This window comes from Epinephelus lanceolatus, chromosome 7 (assembly GCF_041903045.1).
Source record: "Epinephelus lanceolatus isolate andai-2023 chromosome 7, ASM4190304v1, whole genome shotgun sequence".
NCBI classification, from domain to species: Eukaryota; Metazoa; Chordata; class Actinopteri; order Perciformes; family Serranidae; genus Epinephelus; species Epinephelus lanceolatus.
The window spans coordinates 22176091-22194542 of NC_135740.1; the positions used below are offsets into that span (position 1 = coordinate 22176091).

The 18452-nt window shown below is 41.7% G+C and overlaps 1 protein-coding gene across 1 annotated transcript; it reads right to left on the reverse strand.

The window, feature by feature from the left end:
• Window positions 1-1032: 1032 nt before the first annotated feature.
• cnot6a (CCR4-NOT transcription complex, subunit 6a) lies at window positions 1033-18422 on the reverse strand. The gene is made up of 12 exons (XM_033633012.2): window positions 18294-18422; window positions 17035-17156; window positions 15506-15692; window positions 12768-12853; window positions 12566-12670; window positions 12291-12359; window positions 11964-12121; window positions 10459-10613; window positions 5338-5492; window positions 4911-5144; window positions 2673-2875; window positions 1033-2548 (listed from the first exon to the last, which is right to left on the reverse strand). The coding sequence occupies exons 2-12, from the start codon at window positions 17144-17146 to the stop codon at window positions 2333-2335; spliced, it is 1680 nt and encodes a 559-aa protein (XP_033488903.1). The 5' UTR covers window positions 17147-17156; window positions 18294-18422; the 3' UTR covers window positions 1033-2332.
• Between the last annotated feature and the right edge of the window lie 30 nt (window positions 18423-18452).

Here is an 18452-nt window from a genome sequence, read left to right on the forward strand (position 1 = left end):
GTGTATCTTGTTTGTTGAGATGTAACAAATTTGATCCGTAGCCACGCGCTTTGCCTGGTGCTCAGAAAGAATAGCTGAGCTCACTGCCCCTCATCCCTTGTTCATCCAAAAGCAGAGCAAAGTGGGCCTTCCACCTTTTTCCAATACAGAGGAAGGGGGTCCACAGATGGCACTATAGCTGCAGTGACAAGGGTAAGAGAACTATACAAAGTGGTTGAGCAAAGGGGTTTAAAAGACACAGCTTGAGTAATATAGTGGGTCGGGAAAGTCCGGGGTTTGGGCGGTTGAGGTTGAGTGGGGTGTAGGGTGATGGACAGGCTTAAGGACATTTCAGATTTATGGCCAGGGGAGAAGCTAAGGGCTAGTTATTTTGGGTGTCTGGGCATGGAGCTGTGCTAAGGTAAAAACAGGGAGCAAAACAATCTGAGAGTGGATTTAATAAAGATAAGACATCCTACTCATGTTCCATAAGGAGAGGACAAAGGGTCAGTGGAGAAAGCATACCTGATTACTAGAGAGCTCAATGAATAGGAAGGATATACACATCGTCATAACATTGTCACAGCTCATAAAAAAGGAAATCAACATTTATTGGTTTTGTTAAAGGACATAAAATCATCACAAATGTCAACAGTATTTAAAAATAAAAGGAGAAAAGGTTGTTCAGGCGTTCAAATCAACAGCGGGGGGGCGGGGGGAGGAAAAAAAATAAAAATACTGATACATTAATTACAGTTAATCTCTAAGGAGTGCAAAGTAGTGACAGTGAACGCCTCGAACAACCTCTTCTTACGTCTTTTGTACAAGCTGGTAATATCAATTCATCTTAACATTAACTGGATAAAAATTTAGCCATAGTTTACAATACAATCCTTTTTTTTTTTCAAATCTGATCATAATTTACTCTTCGTACAAAAAACGCCAGAAAACAGGTCTTTTGTGGTTCATATACAATCATGTAAAGACTGAGTCTAGATTTCTATTCTGTACAAACACTTGTGAAAAAAACCACTGCTTTTGTGTATGGAATTTATGGCTGGGGAAAGTCACTACTGGCCTCGGAGACAGTGCTACAGATCTGTCTGCAGATTACCTGTGTTGTGTGTGTGTGTGTGTGCGTGTGTGTGTGTGTGCATGTGTGTCTAAGCTTGCATGTGTGGAGTTGGATGGCAACTCCAGACAGTGAGAGGAATGCTGGTTTTACTCCTGTGTATCAGCCATTACTCACTCTCGCTGCCTAAAAGCAATCGAGACAAAGAAAAGATTCGTGAAAGCCCCTCATCGCTTTGCCCATCAGCCTAAATCCCTTCCCCCTTGCCCAAAAATGGGGGTGCGTGGGCCACATGAGCTCCTAAGCACAAGACTAGCCTAACAACTATACAAGCTGGGGTGAAAACAGTCCGCAAACAGAGTGGTAGCTGCCTTCAGTTTCTCACCACATCCTTCCTTCACATATTAACACTACACACAGCCCACGTGAAACTGGGCAACTGTAGTTCTCGGACGTCTGGTTCTCGAGGCATCTGTGGGTTTGGTAGCTAATGCACCAGGGCCGGGGTCAGAGGTGTAGACTATCTTGTAGCACCACGGGAGGCCGTGACCACGCAAAAAGGCCTCAGCACCACAGAATGACAGCAGGAAATCTCACCTCGTACGAGCTGCGCTACATCCACCTCGAGGGACGCTTAACTACCAGCTAAAAGCTGCTCTAACCCAACATCTGACTCGACAAATGCCTGCATCCTGGAAAGACTGAGAAAGTACGCCGGCTGCCCAGGGTACAGGGGAAGACAAGCACAAGCCAATGATGGAGGTCTGAGACTGACAAGTCTGCTGTCTTTGCTGGTTTCAGATTTATACAGGACAGACAGACAGGCAGACCATCAGCTATGGAGCTTTTCAGGTGAATGTCTTCCCCTCAGCCACTTCTCTAAGTTTCCCCCCTTGCTCTAAAACCAAACTGTGCCCCATACGACAAATCTGAATGAGCTACCATCCCCTCTAGTTTGAAAGACAGAAAGCAAAGTGGGTGGGTGGATTTGAGGAGGAAAGGGAGTCCAAAACACAAAATGATACACGGACAGGACTGAATCGAGCAGTTAAAAAAAGAACAAAAAAGAAAAACGGAGAAAGAAAAAAGAAAAATATAGAATATCTATAACATTATACGAAATCCCTGTCGGCCAGACCTCACTGTACGAATATTTTACAGGTTGTGTATTTGTCTTCCTCCTCCGGTGCGGTGGAGGGAAGAGCTGGTAGTGGGAGGGAGGAGGGTTTGAAAGGGAGAGGCTGTGGTTGCAGCTCCCCCTGGTGGTGTGGCAGGGACTCACTACCTGCGTGCAGGCAGATGGAGCCCGTTGACCTGGGGGGGCACGTTGGGCAGGAGCAGCTCCAGCTGGCCGAAGAGGGAGAAGTGGTCGGAGGGGATGTGGGGATGTGGGCAGCCGGTGACATTGTTCTCTACGAGCCAGTGGGGGTCCAGGGGCCCCAAGATACCCAGCACGTTCAGGTGAGGCTTGGAGTAGAAAATATAGTCGATGACACCCTGCGGAGAGAAGAAGAGCGGGGTCACCTCAGATGAATACATCCTTGATATCGCTTATAAACAAGCTTATATAACTACAACCACGTGCACACAATACAATTATCTGTGCTGTCAGTTTAATCACCTTGAAGTCAAAGGTGTAGTTGGTGTAAGGCATCAGGCCATTCTCGTAGGCGCTCTTCAGCTTGAAGCCATGCGTGATCCTGCCATTGGACGTGCTGTTCTTGCCATTGCAGTTGAATTTGGTTAGGCTGTCGCTATAACGAAGCTCCTTGAAGTCCTTGTGGGTGCAGTCCACCCCACCAGTACTGAGATACTCCACTACGCCTGCACAGAGGGGAGAGATTAGAAGCTGTCATTGGAAGAGTTACGGCTGTGACGGTATGGATTTTTTCTTACCGCCATGAAAAAGCAACACATCGCTCATTCGTGTACCCCCCACAAAAAAGAAGAAATTACGTCCTCATTTATTACTGCAGTTTATGGTCCACTTATGCCATTTAGAATCAGTTGATAATGGTCGGACACACACAAAGAAATCCCCCACGTTTAATGGACTGTCCTGTCTTTGCACCCCAAGCTGGATTGTCTAAACCGCAAATGTCACACCAGCGTCATGCTTGTATGATGAAGGTGTACATGCATCACTAAAGCAGCTGTCTTGTCTGTGAATTTCAAAGTGTCAGGCAGCAATGGAGCAGCTGAACTCTCTGCTCACTTTGCAATTTTCCTTTGATATGAGTGAGTATTCCTTTTCTAATTTCCCATCAACACTAGTTCACATGACTGCGTTGTAAGAGTAGCGTGAGCGTGTGGTTGCATTCAGAGCAGAAGAGTGCTGGCGATGGGAGCAGAAAGGTTTACGGTGATGCCGTCTAGTGGCAGTTAATGTACAGTGTCCATGAATTAACACTGCAGCTCCTCAATACACAAGAGGTTCCCAAGTCTTGCTCCCCAGCTGCTGGGCAAAACTGAACCACTTCACCTTCAACAGAGAGACTGACATGTAAAGAGAACAAAGTCACGGTGATTAAAAAGGAGCAAATCTCTCACGATAATGGACTGATGAATTAAATGCATGCAGGTGAGGTGGGTACAGCTGTTCTATCCATCTTAAGATGTCTGCACTACCACCTATTATTGGCTGCAGCTGAACTGATATTTACAAGATTTTGAGATTAAATGTATGCAAGAAGAGGGCTTTATCCCATGCTAACAAACTACAAAAACCATTACCACTGCAAATAATACTTGCATTATTGATTCATCTGCAGATTATTTTCTCCATTAGCTGATTGTTTGGCCCAAAAAAGTGAGAATGTAATGTTCCACCACAAAAGACTTACCTAATGTGTTGTTGGCATTTTAACCTTTAATCAACTGTAAAAAAAAAACTGTTGCAATTATGCCAATTAATATTCTGTCCATCGCCTAAACAACTGACAATCATGAACATTTTTTGCAATAAGGCTACAATACAGTCGTTTAAAAACAGTTGTTTGGGTACATTATTTGGGTGATACTCATTCCTTTTTTCTTGTTAAATTAACAAAGCAGCCGAGAGAGACACAATCCTGCTCATCCTGAGAAGTCTGAGATACAGTTTTCCTCAAGAGCATCTCAACACATTCTTAGGAGACGCTAGGAAACAAACTGTCACGGTAACAGGGGTCGTGGTCTGGTGCACCAAGTCTCACATAGAATACAGTTTGTAGATTAATGCGTAAAATGTGGAAAGAAAGTTCACAAGCGCAAGTTCCGCCTGGAAATTTTAGCTGTACGCTGTTAGCGAGCAGACCGGCGTGCCAGTCAGTCACACTATGGCGAGCAAAAATGAAAGGGCAGCGCTGGAAGACCTGCCTGCAGGGTCAGGGTCAGCTACGACAGCACTAGAGAGAGAGTTGAGTATGAGCTGAAGACGGTGCGTCAGTGTAGCACCACTGTTTTAGGGTCTCTGAATGGAAACACATCCAACATGCTAATGCATCATCCAGATGTGCAGATCACTGGGATAAGTACAAAAGCAACCCTTATTTTGTATTTTCAATTTCATAGCACAGCAGAGGGTTTTCAGTTTTATAGCCCGTTGTGACCTGTTGCCTTTAAAGTGTTTGTTCAGTGTCTGTACAGTGTATACAGATGTGTTCCACTTGCACTAAGTCTGATCCAAATAAATGAAAGGAAACATATCTTTATGCGTTTGGGTTTTTTCCCAGCTGTGACAAATTCGCATCAAACCTGTGCACCGTTACACCACTACCCACTGTTGTAGTGTCTTCAACATATGTACAACTTTTTATATTCATTCAAACTCTCTGTGGTCAGATAAAGCACAGCTCTGTTAGCCTTTTTGCCAACTTACCAGAGTCGGGCAAGGAGTTGAGGTCAGCGCACAGCACCAGTGGAATGGCATTGGTCTCACCAGAGACAGAGGCCAGCTTGAGGCTGCGTGTGGCCTTGTCCACTATGTTCTTCACTTCCGAAAGGAACATCATGGTCTGGACCAGCTTGACGTCAGAGTACTCTGGGTCCCAGTGCATGTGGGCATTAGCTACCAGGAGCAGCTGCTTCTCCATACCATGGAGTGACTTTCCAGCTATAAGGAGCGGGGGAAAAAAGTAGGGAGAAGTGATACAAAAATAAATTATGACTAATGAAATACAGCACTATGATAACAGTTATTTATGCACCACGGGCAGCTGCAACACCAGCTTCTCAGTAAAATGCAAACAAAAGTCAATCTTATTTAGGTGCCTTGCATCTCAAAAATTAGAATAGGGTCTACTCACAGGAGGCCTCCATCATCTCTTTGCGGACCTCGAGCAGTACAGCTACCCCGATGTTGTCCTTGGTCATTACCCTGTTCAGCATAGCCTCTGAGCCCTCGGAGTTAGCCATGGCCAGCTGGTTGAACTCCACTGTGTGCTTCTGAACTGCACTGAACCTGGAGATAAACAGAAGGAGACGAGGGGAGAGGACTTAACACAAGTTTTGCAAGCAGTGCTGGCAATAAATGAATGAAGACAAGCACATAATTTATGAGGTGCTGGAAATAGGTCCTGGATTCTAGCAGTTGCACTCCAGATTAAATCCTGAACTTCTGCATGGCAAAACAAAACATACAAACTGAGTAATGCAATCATCAGGCTTAAAATTGCTCAACAGCAACACTTTAATTATGTATCCCAAACCATTGAGATAGCTCCCCAGACTGAGTCACATTTGGTTAATTTGCCAAAACTCGATGCCTCTCAATATCAGAGCAAAAGGGACAGAGCAGCACGATTATTTGCCAATACAGGGCACAAATTCAATTTTCCTACTTGCCAATAAAATTGGGCATCTCTTTCATCTTTTCATCAAACTTTTACATAATAAATTTTCTTCATTTACTGTTTTTATGGATGTGTGGACATTTGATGAGGCTGATAGTGTCCCCGCAGCTTACTGGGGACTTATCCTGCTTCAGCAAAACAGAGATCAGTACTGCCAGCTGCTTTATGGACGAAGCTTCAACCTTCTGTGGGTTTTTAACTAATGTCAGAACCATGCTCTTGTATTTATTGCCGTCTATTTGCATTGCTTTTACTTCACCATAGGGCTGCCACTAACAATTATTTTCATTGTCGACTAATCTGTCGATTATTTCTTTGATTAGTCGACTAATCATTTCATCGAAAAATGTGTTAAAATGTTGAAAAATGACGGTCTGTCTCGCCCAAACCCCAAAATTCCATCATCTAATGTCTTGTTTCGTACTCACGCCAAAGGGTTTTAGTTCACTGTCATGGGAGAGTGTGTAAAGCTGCCAATATCTGAACATAAGAAGCTGCAGTAAGAGTATTTTGGGGTACTTTTGTAGTACTTTTCTATGAAAAATTACTAAAATAGTCACTGATTATTTTAATAGTCGATTAGTCATCGATTAGTTGACTAATAGTGGCAGCCCTACTTCACCAACACTTAAAGCTCCAGTCTCAGAACAATACTGCTATGGACTAATCAAAACTATACAATTAGGAAAACACTAGTATCAAATTTGAAGTCCTTCACACTGAACTGAACTTCTAACAGCCAAAATACATGGTGCACGGAGATGCAATATATGACATAGGTGGGGAGATTTATTTTAACCTGCCACACAAGCCCTTTTTACAGAGATTGCATTATGGGGCCGCTACAGAGTCCCTTATTTACACTATCTTTGCATTTTTACACTGAACCAAACAAGAAAGGAATGATGTCGCCCTCTTGTGATTTTAGATAGCATGCCAACATCCCAGCAGCAAAAGAGGCATGACGGGCGTGACATGCAACACAACAGTGGTGGCCTCTAGTGCGACATAAAATATGGGTCGACAACGCTTTCCAAACAGTAACAAAACATGGCAATAAGAATCATTTACAACCTTTGTATTATGGCAGCTGATCTTGTTATTCAGTAAAAATTAGTATTGGGCAAAAATAAAATTGCAGTGTTCTCATGATGTATTCAGTGTAATCTTGTAGAAGATTTTTTTGGGGTAAGAAAGTTAAATAAATACAGTTGTTAAAAAAAGGAGAAATTTATTAGTATGTTCACAGCAATATAAAGTAGGTGGTTAAAGGGAATTTATGATTTATATATATTTTTTTAAACAAGACTTTTTCATGGGAACGTTTATATTACAGTTACATTACATGTTTCTTCTCTTTCATTCTGAGAAAAGTTTTTATGGTTTGTTTTCACTGAGACTACGAACAAAACAGGAAACATCAACCAATAGGGCGCGTTCTGTGAGAAGTAAAACATCATCGGGTCATCATCTGCATGACTCAATACAGCGTCAATCAGTAGCACCATCACATTACCACAATGTTGCCTTATCAGGGGAAAAAATACGCAGCGTGCCCCCTAGATGGTAAATCACCATCTTCACTGACATGAGTGACTGCAGTATCTGCTGTCACAGCCGACATTAAGACAACAGGAATGTCTGTAGTAATATCCTACATATTTGTGATTTTGGGTGTATTTTATGAACCTTAAAATACAAGGTTATTTTCTAGTGCTGCTCCCCAGAAACCCTCTGTGCCATCCTGCCATCTTTACGAGGCAACGGCAGTACACCTAGCTAGAGAGCCGGGGATGACAGCAGGTGGGCGGATGGACAGGTGTCAGATCTGTCCAGGGCACCAGAACAAACACACCAACAAGAACAAGAACCAAGAACATCCACAACACCAGTTTCACTCTCTCTGTGCCATGAGAAATACTTAAAAAAAAAAAACTAACAGGTCTCAAGTTACCCCACGTTTGTTTCAACATGAATTAGTTGTTACAATCAGTCCCTCGTATCTACATCCAGGCACCTAGGGCTCCATCTGATTGGCCAAATATATACTGACATGCAGCATGTAAATGCTGGCACATGTAAATATGATAAATCTTTTGCAATACCTTTATCGCGATTAAAGTCATTTCGATATATTGTGCAGCCCTACTACATCACCCATGATGCAACTTGTCCATCAACAGTTCAGAGATTCTGCTGTGTTATGCTAGTAGTGGGTAGAGATGATGAGCAGCTACAGAGTTTAGAGGCCTGTATTTAGAGTTAGCGAGGTAACTTTAAGGTTAACCCTGGGTTTTCAGTGCGATGAAGCTGGCTCACTTTTTAGCAGGGTAAATCCCCATGGTAACTTGCGCTGAAAAGCTAACCTGCTCCTGAGTGACAGGTGACAGTTTGTGTTTACAGGTACGTAGAATAATTTTATTATTTCAGGCTTTCTATTTCCACTCCACTTTTAACACAGGGCTTCAATCAAACGGAGAGATTGTTAAGATGACTGAACACATGAAGAGGATTTTAGCTGCATTTTAACTGCGCATAGTCTATTGTACCCCAGGAGTGATATGTGACAGTGTGGCTGATTTTACACTGACTCCATCAGTGCAGCTCAGAATAATATGAGACACGTGTCATGACAATTGATAAAAAAAGATGGAGAATAATCCAAACACTGTTAATTGGCTTCTCTGAATCGGTCAGACCTCATCAGTCATTAGGCTGATTATTTTGCCAGTCTTTTCAGAAACAGTCTGGCATTTCTTTTAGGTGTTTTTATGTGACATATTCAGAGAAGTTTCTTCATCATTCAACTAGGCCATATAGCAAAACATACTCTACACATATATAATAATAACTACATGTATTTTAAGACTTGGATTACTTTCAATATTTGAAAGTCTTCTCTGTTGTAAGATTAGAGCCTATTGTTTACATTTCACTTCGATGAACATGACTTCCTGCTGTCCCTGAAACAAAAACATTCTCGTAGATTAATATAATCTCATATAATATGAAGCTGGCTACTACATTAATGATTCTGATAGTGTCGCTTGTAATTAACAACCTTGTCTCTCTTACATGAACACCCTCATGGCTGGATAGGAAAGCCCAGAGCTGACTGAGCTAGTTGATAACAAGTCTCATGATACCAGTTATCCAGAGAGTGTTAAGGTTAGTGGAGCCAGATAACCAAAAAATATCCTTGGTAAGTTGAACTGGCTTCTTAGTACAGGCCTCAGGCGAGCTGACTTTTTATAACTCCACACTACCAGAGTTTCATTTTCAACTCCAGGAATCACTTAAGGAAATTTATCAGACCTCACACGGCTCCCTCTGGAGCCACAAAAGGCTTTTGGGGGGGGGGCATTTTAGCCTTTAATTGATAGGACAGACAAGTGTGAAGGGGGGAGAGAGAGAGAGAGGGAGTGACATGCAGCAAAGGGCCACATGCTGGAGTCGAACCCGGGCCACTGCGGCAACAGCCTTGCACATGGGGCACCTGCTCTATCCACTAAGCCACCGACGCCCCGCCACAAAAGGCTTAATACGACTTTTTTCACAAATGCAGAGGTGCTCCCAAAGACCTGTAAACAGACTTTAGTGTGTGAAATCAACAGGACTCCCCTTTTATGTAAATCAAAACTAGGCACCCCTGATTCTTTGACCACGACTGACTTCCAGTCTAAAAGGCTTTCATGCAAAACGCCCCACTAATGCTGTGATCTGATGTGTGCCGGATTTTTTAAGTAGCTACAGCAGACTCATAAAAGCATGACACCACTTTCATATCCTACAACAAGTATGTGCTATAATATCATTCAGCAGTCAAATCTATGTGCTATGGTATAAACGGAGCCTAATTTAAAGGCTGCAGTCAATGACAATCCCTAGTATCCAGTCTGAAAATATACTATTGGTCTAGCTGTTGTTTTCAGCTGTTAATGCAGACGACTGGTGGTTTTACAGGTTTCCAAAGCTGCATTCATGTGTGAAATCTGAGTAAACATACAGATGACCTGACACAAATCTACTGAGATGAGTAAAATGTTATTGCTGTCTGAAGGCTGCACCAAAACAGACCATCTCATTTGCAGAAAAATCAAACTGGTTAGGTAGGTCAATGGTGGTAGCTCTGCCCAGCTGATAGGCCGCTCAACAAAACAAGACACCGTCAACAAACCGCAATAAAAACTGTAGCACAGGTTTCAGTTTATCACAGGCTGAACCAGGAGTGACAAGCTTAAAATGTAATACCTAATTTCTTTGTCAAAATTACTGCATCTGTTAAATGAAGGAAATAATCTCACTAGCTTAGTGATCGGCTGTAATTGCACCAAAATATCCACACACACACACACACACACACAGAAAACACTCAGGCAACAATATTAGGAGTTACCCATATCATATCCTCATTACCTTGGTTCAGACTGTCAACAATTCTGGCATTTAAACAAAAAACAAACCCTAAAAATAAATGTTTAACTGTTAAGAAGATTAAACAAAAAATTATATCTCCTACTAAGGTTAGTCAACAAGAGAGACAGCCCATAATTGCAAAAAATTACAAGTACGTACTTTTCTGTCTTGAAGAAAATTGCACAACCGTCCACGTGTTTGCGGTCCGACTCGGACATAGTCCTGGCTCGTGACTTTGGACTGAAGAACCCGTCGTATCCCTGCTCCTTCAGCTCAGGCAAGAAAAAATTGTAGTACTGCTCCGTCTCAACTTCCTGTAGTCAACAAGGAAACGGAGGTCAGGAGAGACAACAGGAAACACTGCAGGTCACGCAAGTATTAAACACCCACTCCCAAAGAGAAAAAAAAACTGCATTTCTAAATTAAACACTTTAATACAAGACTGAGAAAAGTAAAAGATATTATAAGATATCTTATCATTAAAATGACATATTAATTGTTCAAGTTGAAGCAGGATAAACAGCTGTTGATGTCTGAAAAATAGTGCAGAAAGGAGGAGAAGCTTAACAGCAAACACAGCAAATGTTTGGGGATAATTCTGCATTGTCTGCATGCTAGTTATTAGCCCTGCTCCTTGTTATACAGACACATAAAAAAATAAGACTTTTCCAAAATATTTAATATAATTCACATGAGTAATTCAAGTTGTTATGAACTTTTGCCTGTAAAGATACTAGGGATGTCTCGCGAAACGATGCTTGAGTACCAAGTAGACTCCAAAATTCAGTAAACACAATGGTACTCATTGTTCGGCAGTGCCATAGATATTGTGGATAAAATTCTTCCAGACCCAAAGGGAGCAGCATATATGCCTCAACGTAAACTATTCTGCCGTTAGATGCCAAAGGAAGATGAATAATGCCTGCCACCATGAAAAAAAAATAAAAACACATGGAGGATGGTGACTAGTGCAGATGCTGTAAAAGATCCTCCTTCACTGATCGAAAAGAAGAACTGAAAGAGTCATGTATGACAGTACTTTGCGTTCCAGGCAAACGTTCACAAAAACCTGTATGCAAATGGTCCCATTGAACTTTTCAGATGAAAAGAGGAAACACTTCCATCTTAGTAAAGCACCTCTGAGACAGATTTTCACCCTGGTAATAAATTGGATATGGAGAATCATGGAATTTCACTGATATTCTAATCAACTGTTAAATTTCTGGTATCGTGACATGCCTAAAAGAGATGAAAACAACTCTCCAAATACCAAAACAACTGACTAAGATGACAGCACCCTCTCACCCAAAATCGGTACAAGTCAGAATGTAATCAAATTCTGCCAACAGTACAATATTCCCTTCCTAATGAAAATTGCAAAGTATTTATACCTATCCCAGGTCAATAAAAAATGGCTACACATCAGTGGTCAGTGTTAACAGTGTCAACACTGGACACTGGGACTTTGGACAGTGCTTGACAAAGGGAGCATTTACTGGGCTGCATGACATTCTACAGGTGCTGCTTAACTTAATGCGTGGCCAAAAACAACCCGCTATTACCAAACAAAACTTAAACTTGGTGGATCTACATAGATGTACAAAAGAAATGTTAAGTCAATATCTGTGAAAACCTAAACACATGCTTTGACATCCATCACTCACCTGCAAACTGATGATGTCTGCATTGCAGCCCATTATCTCCTGCATGATGGATTTCTTCCTGTACTCCCAGTTTAGAGCCCATGAGGGGCAGTAGCCGTATAGCTGTCTTGTGGCGTACTTATCACACAGCACATTGTAGCACATCACGGAGAACAGTGCTGAGGGGAGAAACAGACAAAAGAGCAAATTTTAAGCTTGAGAAGCTGAGGGTTTTTTGGTAGGGATATTTCCACACTTGCTTAACTACTATATATACGGAACAGCTTCTTTTATAAAGAATAGTATGTGCATTTGTTCACTGTCATGTTTCATGTTTGCAGTCCTTACCTGAGGCCCGTGTTCGGTCTGGTTCCTGGAGTGAGATCCATGACCGGGCTGGGGGCTGCTCTGTCGGTACTGAAGAGAGGAAGAAAAGGGTTCGATATGGGTGACGACGTAAACACAAATGCCAAACAATGACTTCAACAAAGTTAAGGGCACATAAGCTGTTGGGTTCCCCATCTCTATCTACAAATGATCCTGTCTTCTGGGGAAATAAAAACAACTGGCAATATGAAACTCCTGTTCCAGCCTCAAAACTGCCAGCAAGAGGGGGGACTCACTGCGCTTGATAGCCCCTGCCAGATTGTCTAACAAGTAGTTGAGCAGTCTCCGCGTGCCATCAGGTTCCTGGTAGAGGCTCATAATTTCTTGTGCAAGTGGGTTTCCTGGCGAAGGAAAAGCAAAGTGGGTTGAATGACTGCTAAGACAGCGACGGGATTTCAAGGCTAGAATGGCTACAAAAAACATTGATGGGCCACTCACCTTTCAACCCCAGTGTTTGTAACTGAAACAGTTTCCCCAATTCAAATGGCAGAACCCGCAACTGGTTGTTATTTAAAAGCAGTTCCCTGTGGAGGACATGGGGAAATTGGATCATTAGACACCAGCCCTCCTGAAAAAACAACCATCTTCATTACCTTTCAAAAACAACTGTTGCCTCCAACTTAAGGTTCTTGTAAATGTGAACTTAATGTGGAAGAAAGCCTGTCATGATAATTACTTTCTGACTTACTGAGGTCAGCAAAAATTATCAAGACCATGTCCATGTATCGAACGATATTACCCTTGTGTTTACATACATCTTTGTTTACCTAAGAATGTCACCAATGACTCTCTGTGGCCCTGTGCCAAATGTTTAATATCTATTTAAGTGCAATTTTTGTCGACAAAGCCCATGAGTCCATTTTATTTACTGTTTTGGTTGTGTGGTTCTATTTTCAATTCTTGGGCCCAATCCCAATTCCTATCTTAACCCTCAGTCTCAAAAATCCGCGCTCCCGCGAAGTGCTAGTGCTGTCCCGATTCTCAGACTGTTGAGTTGAGGGTCAAGAATAAGGGCTGTATGGCCCTCACTTTTAAGATTTTCCAGGACCACCCTTGGCAGTAAGTGCTATCCCAGAATCCTTTGCGTATCATCCGCCGAGCTCGGCCGAACCCAGCCGAGTACAGACGATTCAGTCAATGCAAGATGGCGGCGACAAGCGTGAGGAAGCGGAGCTATCAATGTGAGTATTTTCCTCGTTAACAGTTGTTTTAAAATTATGATAACTATTGCATTATCTTAGTTTAACGTCATTTTATGGACTATAGACCACTTTGTAGCGTAACACACATATTTTTGGTCGCAGGTGACAGCTTGCCTGCCCCGCCGCACGTAACACCGGTTCTCTGATAACCGAGTATGCTGTCATTCAGTTACAAAAGTCTTTTCTCAGTGATAATGTAGTTGTTAAGATGTTTTAATATACGTGAAATGTTTGCATCAACATTTTTGTAAGATGACCGGACGGTGTCATCTCTGTAGCCGTAGAGTCTGACTGCAGCTGGTAACGTTACAGCTGCAAGTTAACGTTAGTGATCGTATTATGTGGTGACTTTCCGCTGAATAAGTTACGTCAGTTGTTGTGGTACGAGTTATTTGGTTGAATATCAACTTATAACACAAAGAGTGAAACGTTAACGTGGATGAAAGTCACCAGATAACACTTGTGTGACCGTGTAAACAGCCTCACCAGTTCTGCTGGATGTTGCCTACAGTATTCATTGTGATAATACTTGCAATACTGCATGAAACTAAACTAATAACTTAACAAATATCTGACAGGTAGCCCAAAAAAGTAAAAAATAAAAGAAAGTAATGTTGTTATCTCTGTTCCATTTCAGGGCCACCAGACAAAACACAAGCCCTGATCATTTCAGGGCCACCAATGAGGACAAGTTTACAAAAAGCACGCAGCTCCAAAAAAAAACAAAACTATGGGAGTGAGTAATTTGTAACTTGTGAACTGTTCATATTCATAACATAATTGTCAGTCACAATGGCAACTGTTCCCCTAATGATCAAGCATTCTGTTTCAATATGAAATCAGCACAGCTGCAGACGGCATTGTCGAAGATTGTTGTTTGGTCATGGTACATTTGTTTTGCTGCCCCTATACTGTCACTTTTTGGAAAGATTTTGTCGAGTATATTCGTTGCAACATTTATGTTCTATTTTCACTACTGTACAAAGACGTGCTGTTTGGATTTTATGATGTCAGCATTTCAAAACAAAAACAATTCTATATCATTAATCTATCTATCTATTATCTTAGTGAAATTCCATATTCATAAGAGAAAATTTTGTAACAGAAAACCCTTGTTCAAAATTTTTATCAATGAAATGCAGCAATACTTAGAAACCATTCAGCACTCCACAAACTCCAAAGCTATAAAGACTCTGAAAATATGTAAACAATTTAATTGTTTTAGCTGCTGAACTTTTTTATTTATTTATTTGTTTATTTTATTTCTTTTTCTTTTCTTTTAACCCTGGCATATTTGTTCTGTTCATGTCTGTCACTTCTTGTTTTGTACAAGAATTGAAATGAAGTGTTGGGAAAAAAAAAACTCATCACGTCTTTTTATTGACAGCTACTGATAAATTTCTTCTTCTTTGAACTGACAGACTGGGACAGACAGAGTTTTGGCATATTGCTGCTCCTGACAGTCTTAAGACATATTTGCCTTTGAGGGGTGTCCCATTTTAAAGTCACAAGATAGCCCTTAACACTTGGTTTTGAAGGTGAGATTTAAGCTTGAGAATTAAGATTGAGGGTTAAGATAGGAATTTGGATTGGGCCTTGGTGTTTTATTTAAGGATATTTCAATTTATTTTTTTTTTTTTACATTCTATTTTTGACGTGTGAATATTCCTAAGAATTAAAAGGTCATTACTCTTTGACAGGGTGTACCTGCATTATAATGCTATTATGTTATCATTCCAGTGACATAAAATGGTTTTAAAATGACAGTATCATTCATCGCAATTAGTTCTGGGACAATATACATATACATAGGCAGACATCCAATCAATCTATGATCAGCTGAAACAAATAACCATGATGAGTAGCGCCAGTGTGTACCATGTGTGAGAGAAAAAACAGATTCAATATCAACCCTGAGGCAGCTACTCTTTCCACTGTGCCCACATTAGGGGGCAAATGCAAAGCCTGGCTCACCTGAGAGACACCATGTTGCCGAGCTCTGCCGGCAGGCTCCTGATCTTATTGGATGAGAGATCCAGGTACACCAGATTGTGTAGTTTGGCAATGTCTGGCGGGATGCGTGACAGTGAGTTGTCACTGAGGTGCAGGGCAGTGAGGTGGGTGAGAGACCACAGGGCTGTGCTGAGACTCCTTACTCGGCCTGCAGTGACATTAGGAAAAAGAAACACAGTAGAGTTAAGCCCCAGTATCCAACTACTACCATCCTCGCAAAAAAAAAGGAAAAAACATTGAGTAAATGTTTCCCATTGTTATGAATGGGTAAACATAGATGTACTGATTTCACAAGAAACATTTAACGCTTGAGCATAATAGGCCCGTTTCCACCACAGGAACTTCGGTGTAATTTTACGGGGCCGGGGCCGTTGGTGCGTGTCTCCACAGCAGGAACCACCCCTGAAGGACAGAGTTCTGGAACTTTTACAGGGGCTAAACAAGTCCCTGCCTCGGAGTAGGTGCTCAGAATGGCCCGAAAGACCCCTGGCTGGGGCTTGGGGATTACTTGGTGTTGATTGGATATACTCAAGGAGGGATGTGATGACAACAGAAAGCAACAAAATAGCCGGCATTTTTAAAACTCAGCAGACGAGAAGTCGCATTTTTAAAAAGGAGTCGTAAGAAGAAAAGTTTCTTTGCTGTGTCGCCCGGGTCAAAATGGTTGCGCAACGATTACGTCACATCCAGAGCCATCCTCCTACTCTGCCCTCTCAATGGAGCCGAGCAAGAGGACGTTCCTGTAAAGTTCCTGCCCCCCCAAATAGTACCATGAACTTCTTCAGTGGAAACGGGCCTAACAACAGGGCTGCATTTGTTTCCCCAAATACCAAACAGACAAAATCATATTAAGACCGTCGATTACAACCACCATGTTGCAGCTGCAGGTGAATTTTTTTTTTCCCCACTGTGACCTATTTTAAACCTAGCAAAAATCAGGTTGGTATTAAAGCTAAAATTATTAGTCAAATAATCAATTAGTACATCAACAGAGGAAAAAACTATGATACTAGATAAATCATGAAAGACATATTTGAAACTATGCCCAACATTTATTGGTGCCAGCTTCCCTTCTGGTTAAAATGTGGACATATGCTGAATGTCTGAACTTTTATCTTTGTGTTTTGGGCTAAAGAAATCTGAGGACGTCACCTTGGGCTCTGCAAGACTGTGATGAACATTTGACATTATTTTCTGACAATTTTATGGGCCAGGTGGTTAATCAAGAAAATAATTGGCAGATTAACTAAATAATCCTCAACTGCAGCCCGGACAGTGAGTGAGGAGCTACATTGGTGAACCCATGTCTTATCTGAACAGTGACGAACTACCTGTGCTCAACAGTGATGAGATGAAAAGGCAGACCCACAACGACTACGTGTTCATGTCAGAGAAACAGTCCAGTAAGGTTACACATTATGGCAACATCATGGGTGAATTTAACACAACAAATTAAACTATAAAACTAGAAACTCCCTGAAAACACTCACCGCTGATTTCCAGCTCAGCCCAGTATGACTTCTTCCCGTTGGCTGCCTCCTCGCTGGACATAATTGTGTACATCCGCCTGGGATCCGGCGGGTCATATTTTTCCTTGGGCATTCCTATAACACTGCAGAAATAATTTGGATTTGTAAGTATCATTCATGAACAGAATCACAAGAACACCCAACATGCTATCAATTGCAAATCAATTAAGTAATTAAGTCCTGAGACTAAAGCTGGAATACTGTGGATTAGGTCAGATGTAGTGTAGGACTCTAGCTCATCAGGTAGGTTGATGGTAATCATATTTGCACTCTGATAATTTAACAAGGTACAACATGTACACGTATGCACAGGATATTAAATGTAACCTTTGCCAATCACAAAGAACAAGTTTTTGATCAAGATTTGGTTAAAGTCATGATATGTTCCTAGAAGTCTAATACGGTATAATTGACATTAAATTGTTTCCTATGAGGGCTGAGATTTCACTGGAGTTACATAATAATCAACATTAAAATCAACAGCGAAGTGCAATAGCTTTCCTGCTGAACTTAGCAAACTCTGGTGTACACTGTGTTAAGCTTTAATTAGTATAAGAGCTGAAAGAAAAAGCGTTTAAAAAAAGGAGTAAAAATAGCTAACACTAGCTAAGATTAGCCGTTTTTTCCTCTCGTTGTCGCTAACTGATTAGCCTAGCTTAACCTAAATAGGTAGCTATCAAACTATACATAACAAACGCTAAATAGCTAAAGCTAGCTCGTTTGCTAACTAGCGAGATGGGCAACGGATAAGCGAAGTTAGTGAAATTGAGCAATTTGTTGGCCGACTTCAACGCTTTGCCCGAGTGGGTTAGCTAACGAGAAACAAAATGATATTAAGAGATACTGCTCAATTGTTGTTTACATAATAGCAAAGCACTGACTTGCGCATTAACACTAGGCCCGAAGCAGCGCGTTGGTTAGCTGCTGCTAGCTTAGCCTCCAGTAGCCAGAATCACTATCGTTGAGGTAAACTGCGAGTAAACGAGCCCACAACGCTACACAATGCTGGGTTTGCGAGCAATTGTGAGAGCTGTTTAGCTTAGCTCGAGTTAGCTTGCTAGCTACAAGCTAACAGATCCCAATTATTCGGAGCTGACCCGACTTCCGATACAAATAAGACCTACTTTGGAGAACAACCACATCGCCTCCAATGTCTAAATAAGATTGGGGAGAACAGAGTGAAGACAGCTCAGGTCTAATAGGAAGGATTTCTTTATTACCTGCAAGAGCATACCAAATCGCGAGGACGACTGCGTGTTCTCTTTTGTTTTCTAGCTACTTCTCACCCGTTTCCGCTGCTATATCATGGCGACTGTAAGGATTTTTTTTCTCTGCCGATAACAGCGCTTGATCCTATTGGTCAGCGTGCAGACGGTCCA

What these genes read in the sequence shown, in the direction of transcription:
- cnot6a (XM_033633012.2), bottom strand. Translation starts at nt 17,146, where the DNA reads ATGCCCAAGGAAAAATATGACCCGCCGGATCCCAGGCGGATGTACACA. An exon ending in GGCAACATGGTGTCTCTCAG is followed by an intron (nt 12,854 to 15,505) that starts GTGAGCCAGGCT and finishes TGTCCTCCACAG; the next exon opens with GGAACTGCTTTTAAATAACA. An exon ending in AGACCGAACACGGGCCTCAG is followed by an intron (nt 12,122 to 12,290) that starts GTAAGGACTGCA and finishes TTCTCCCCTCAG; the next exon opens with CACTGTTCTCCGTGATGTGC.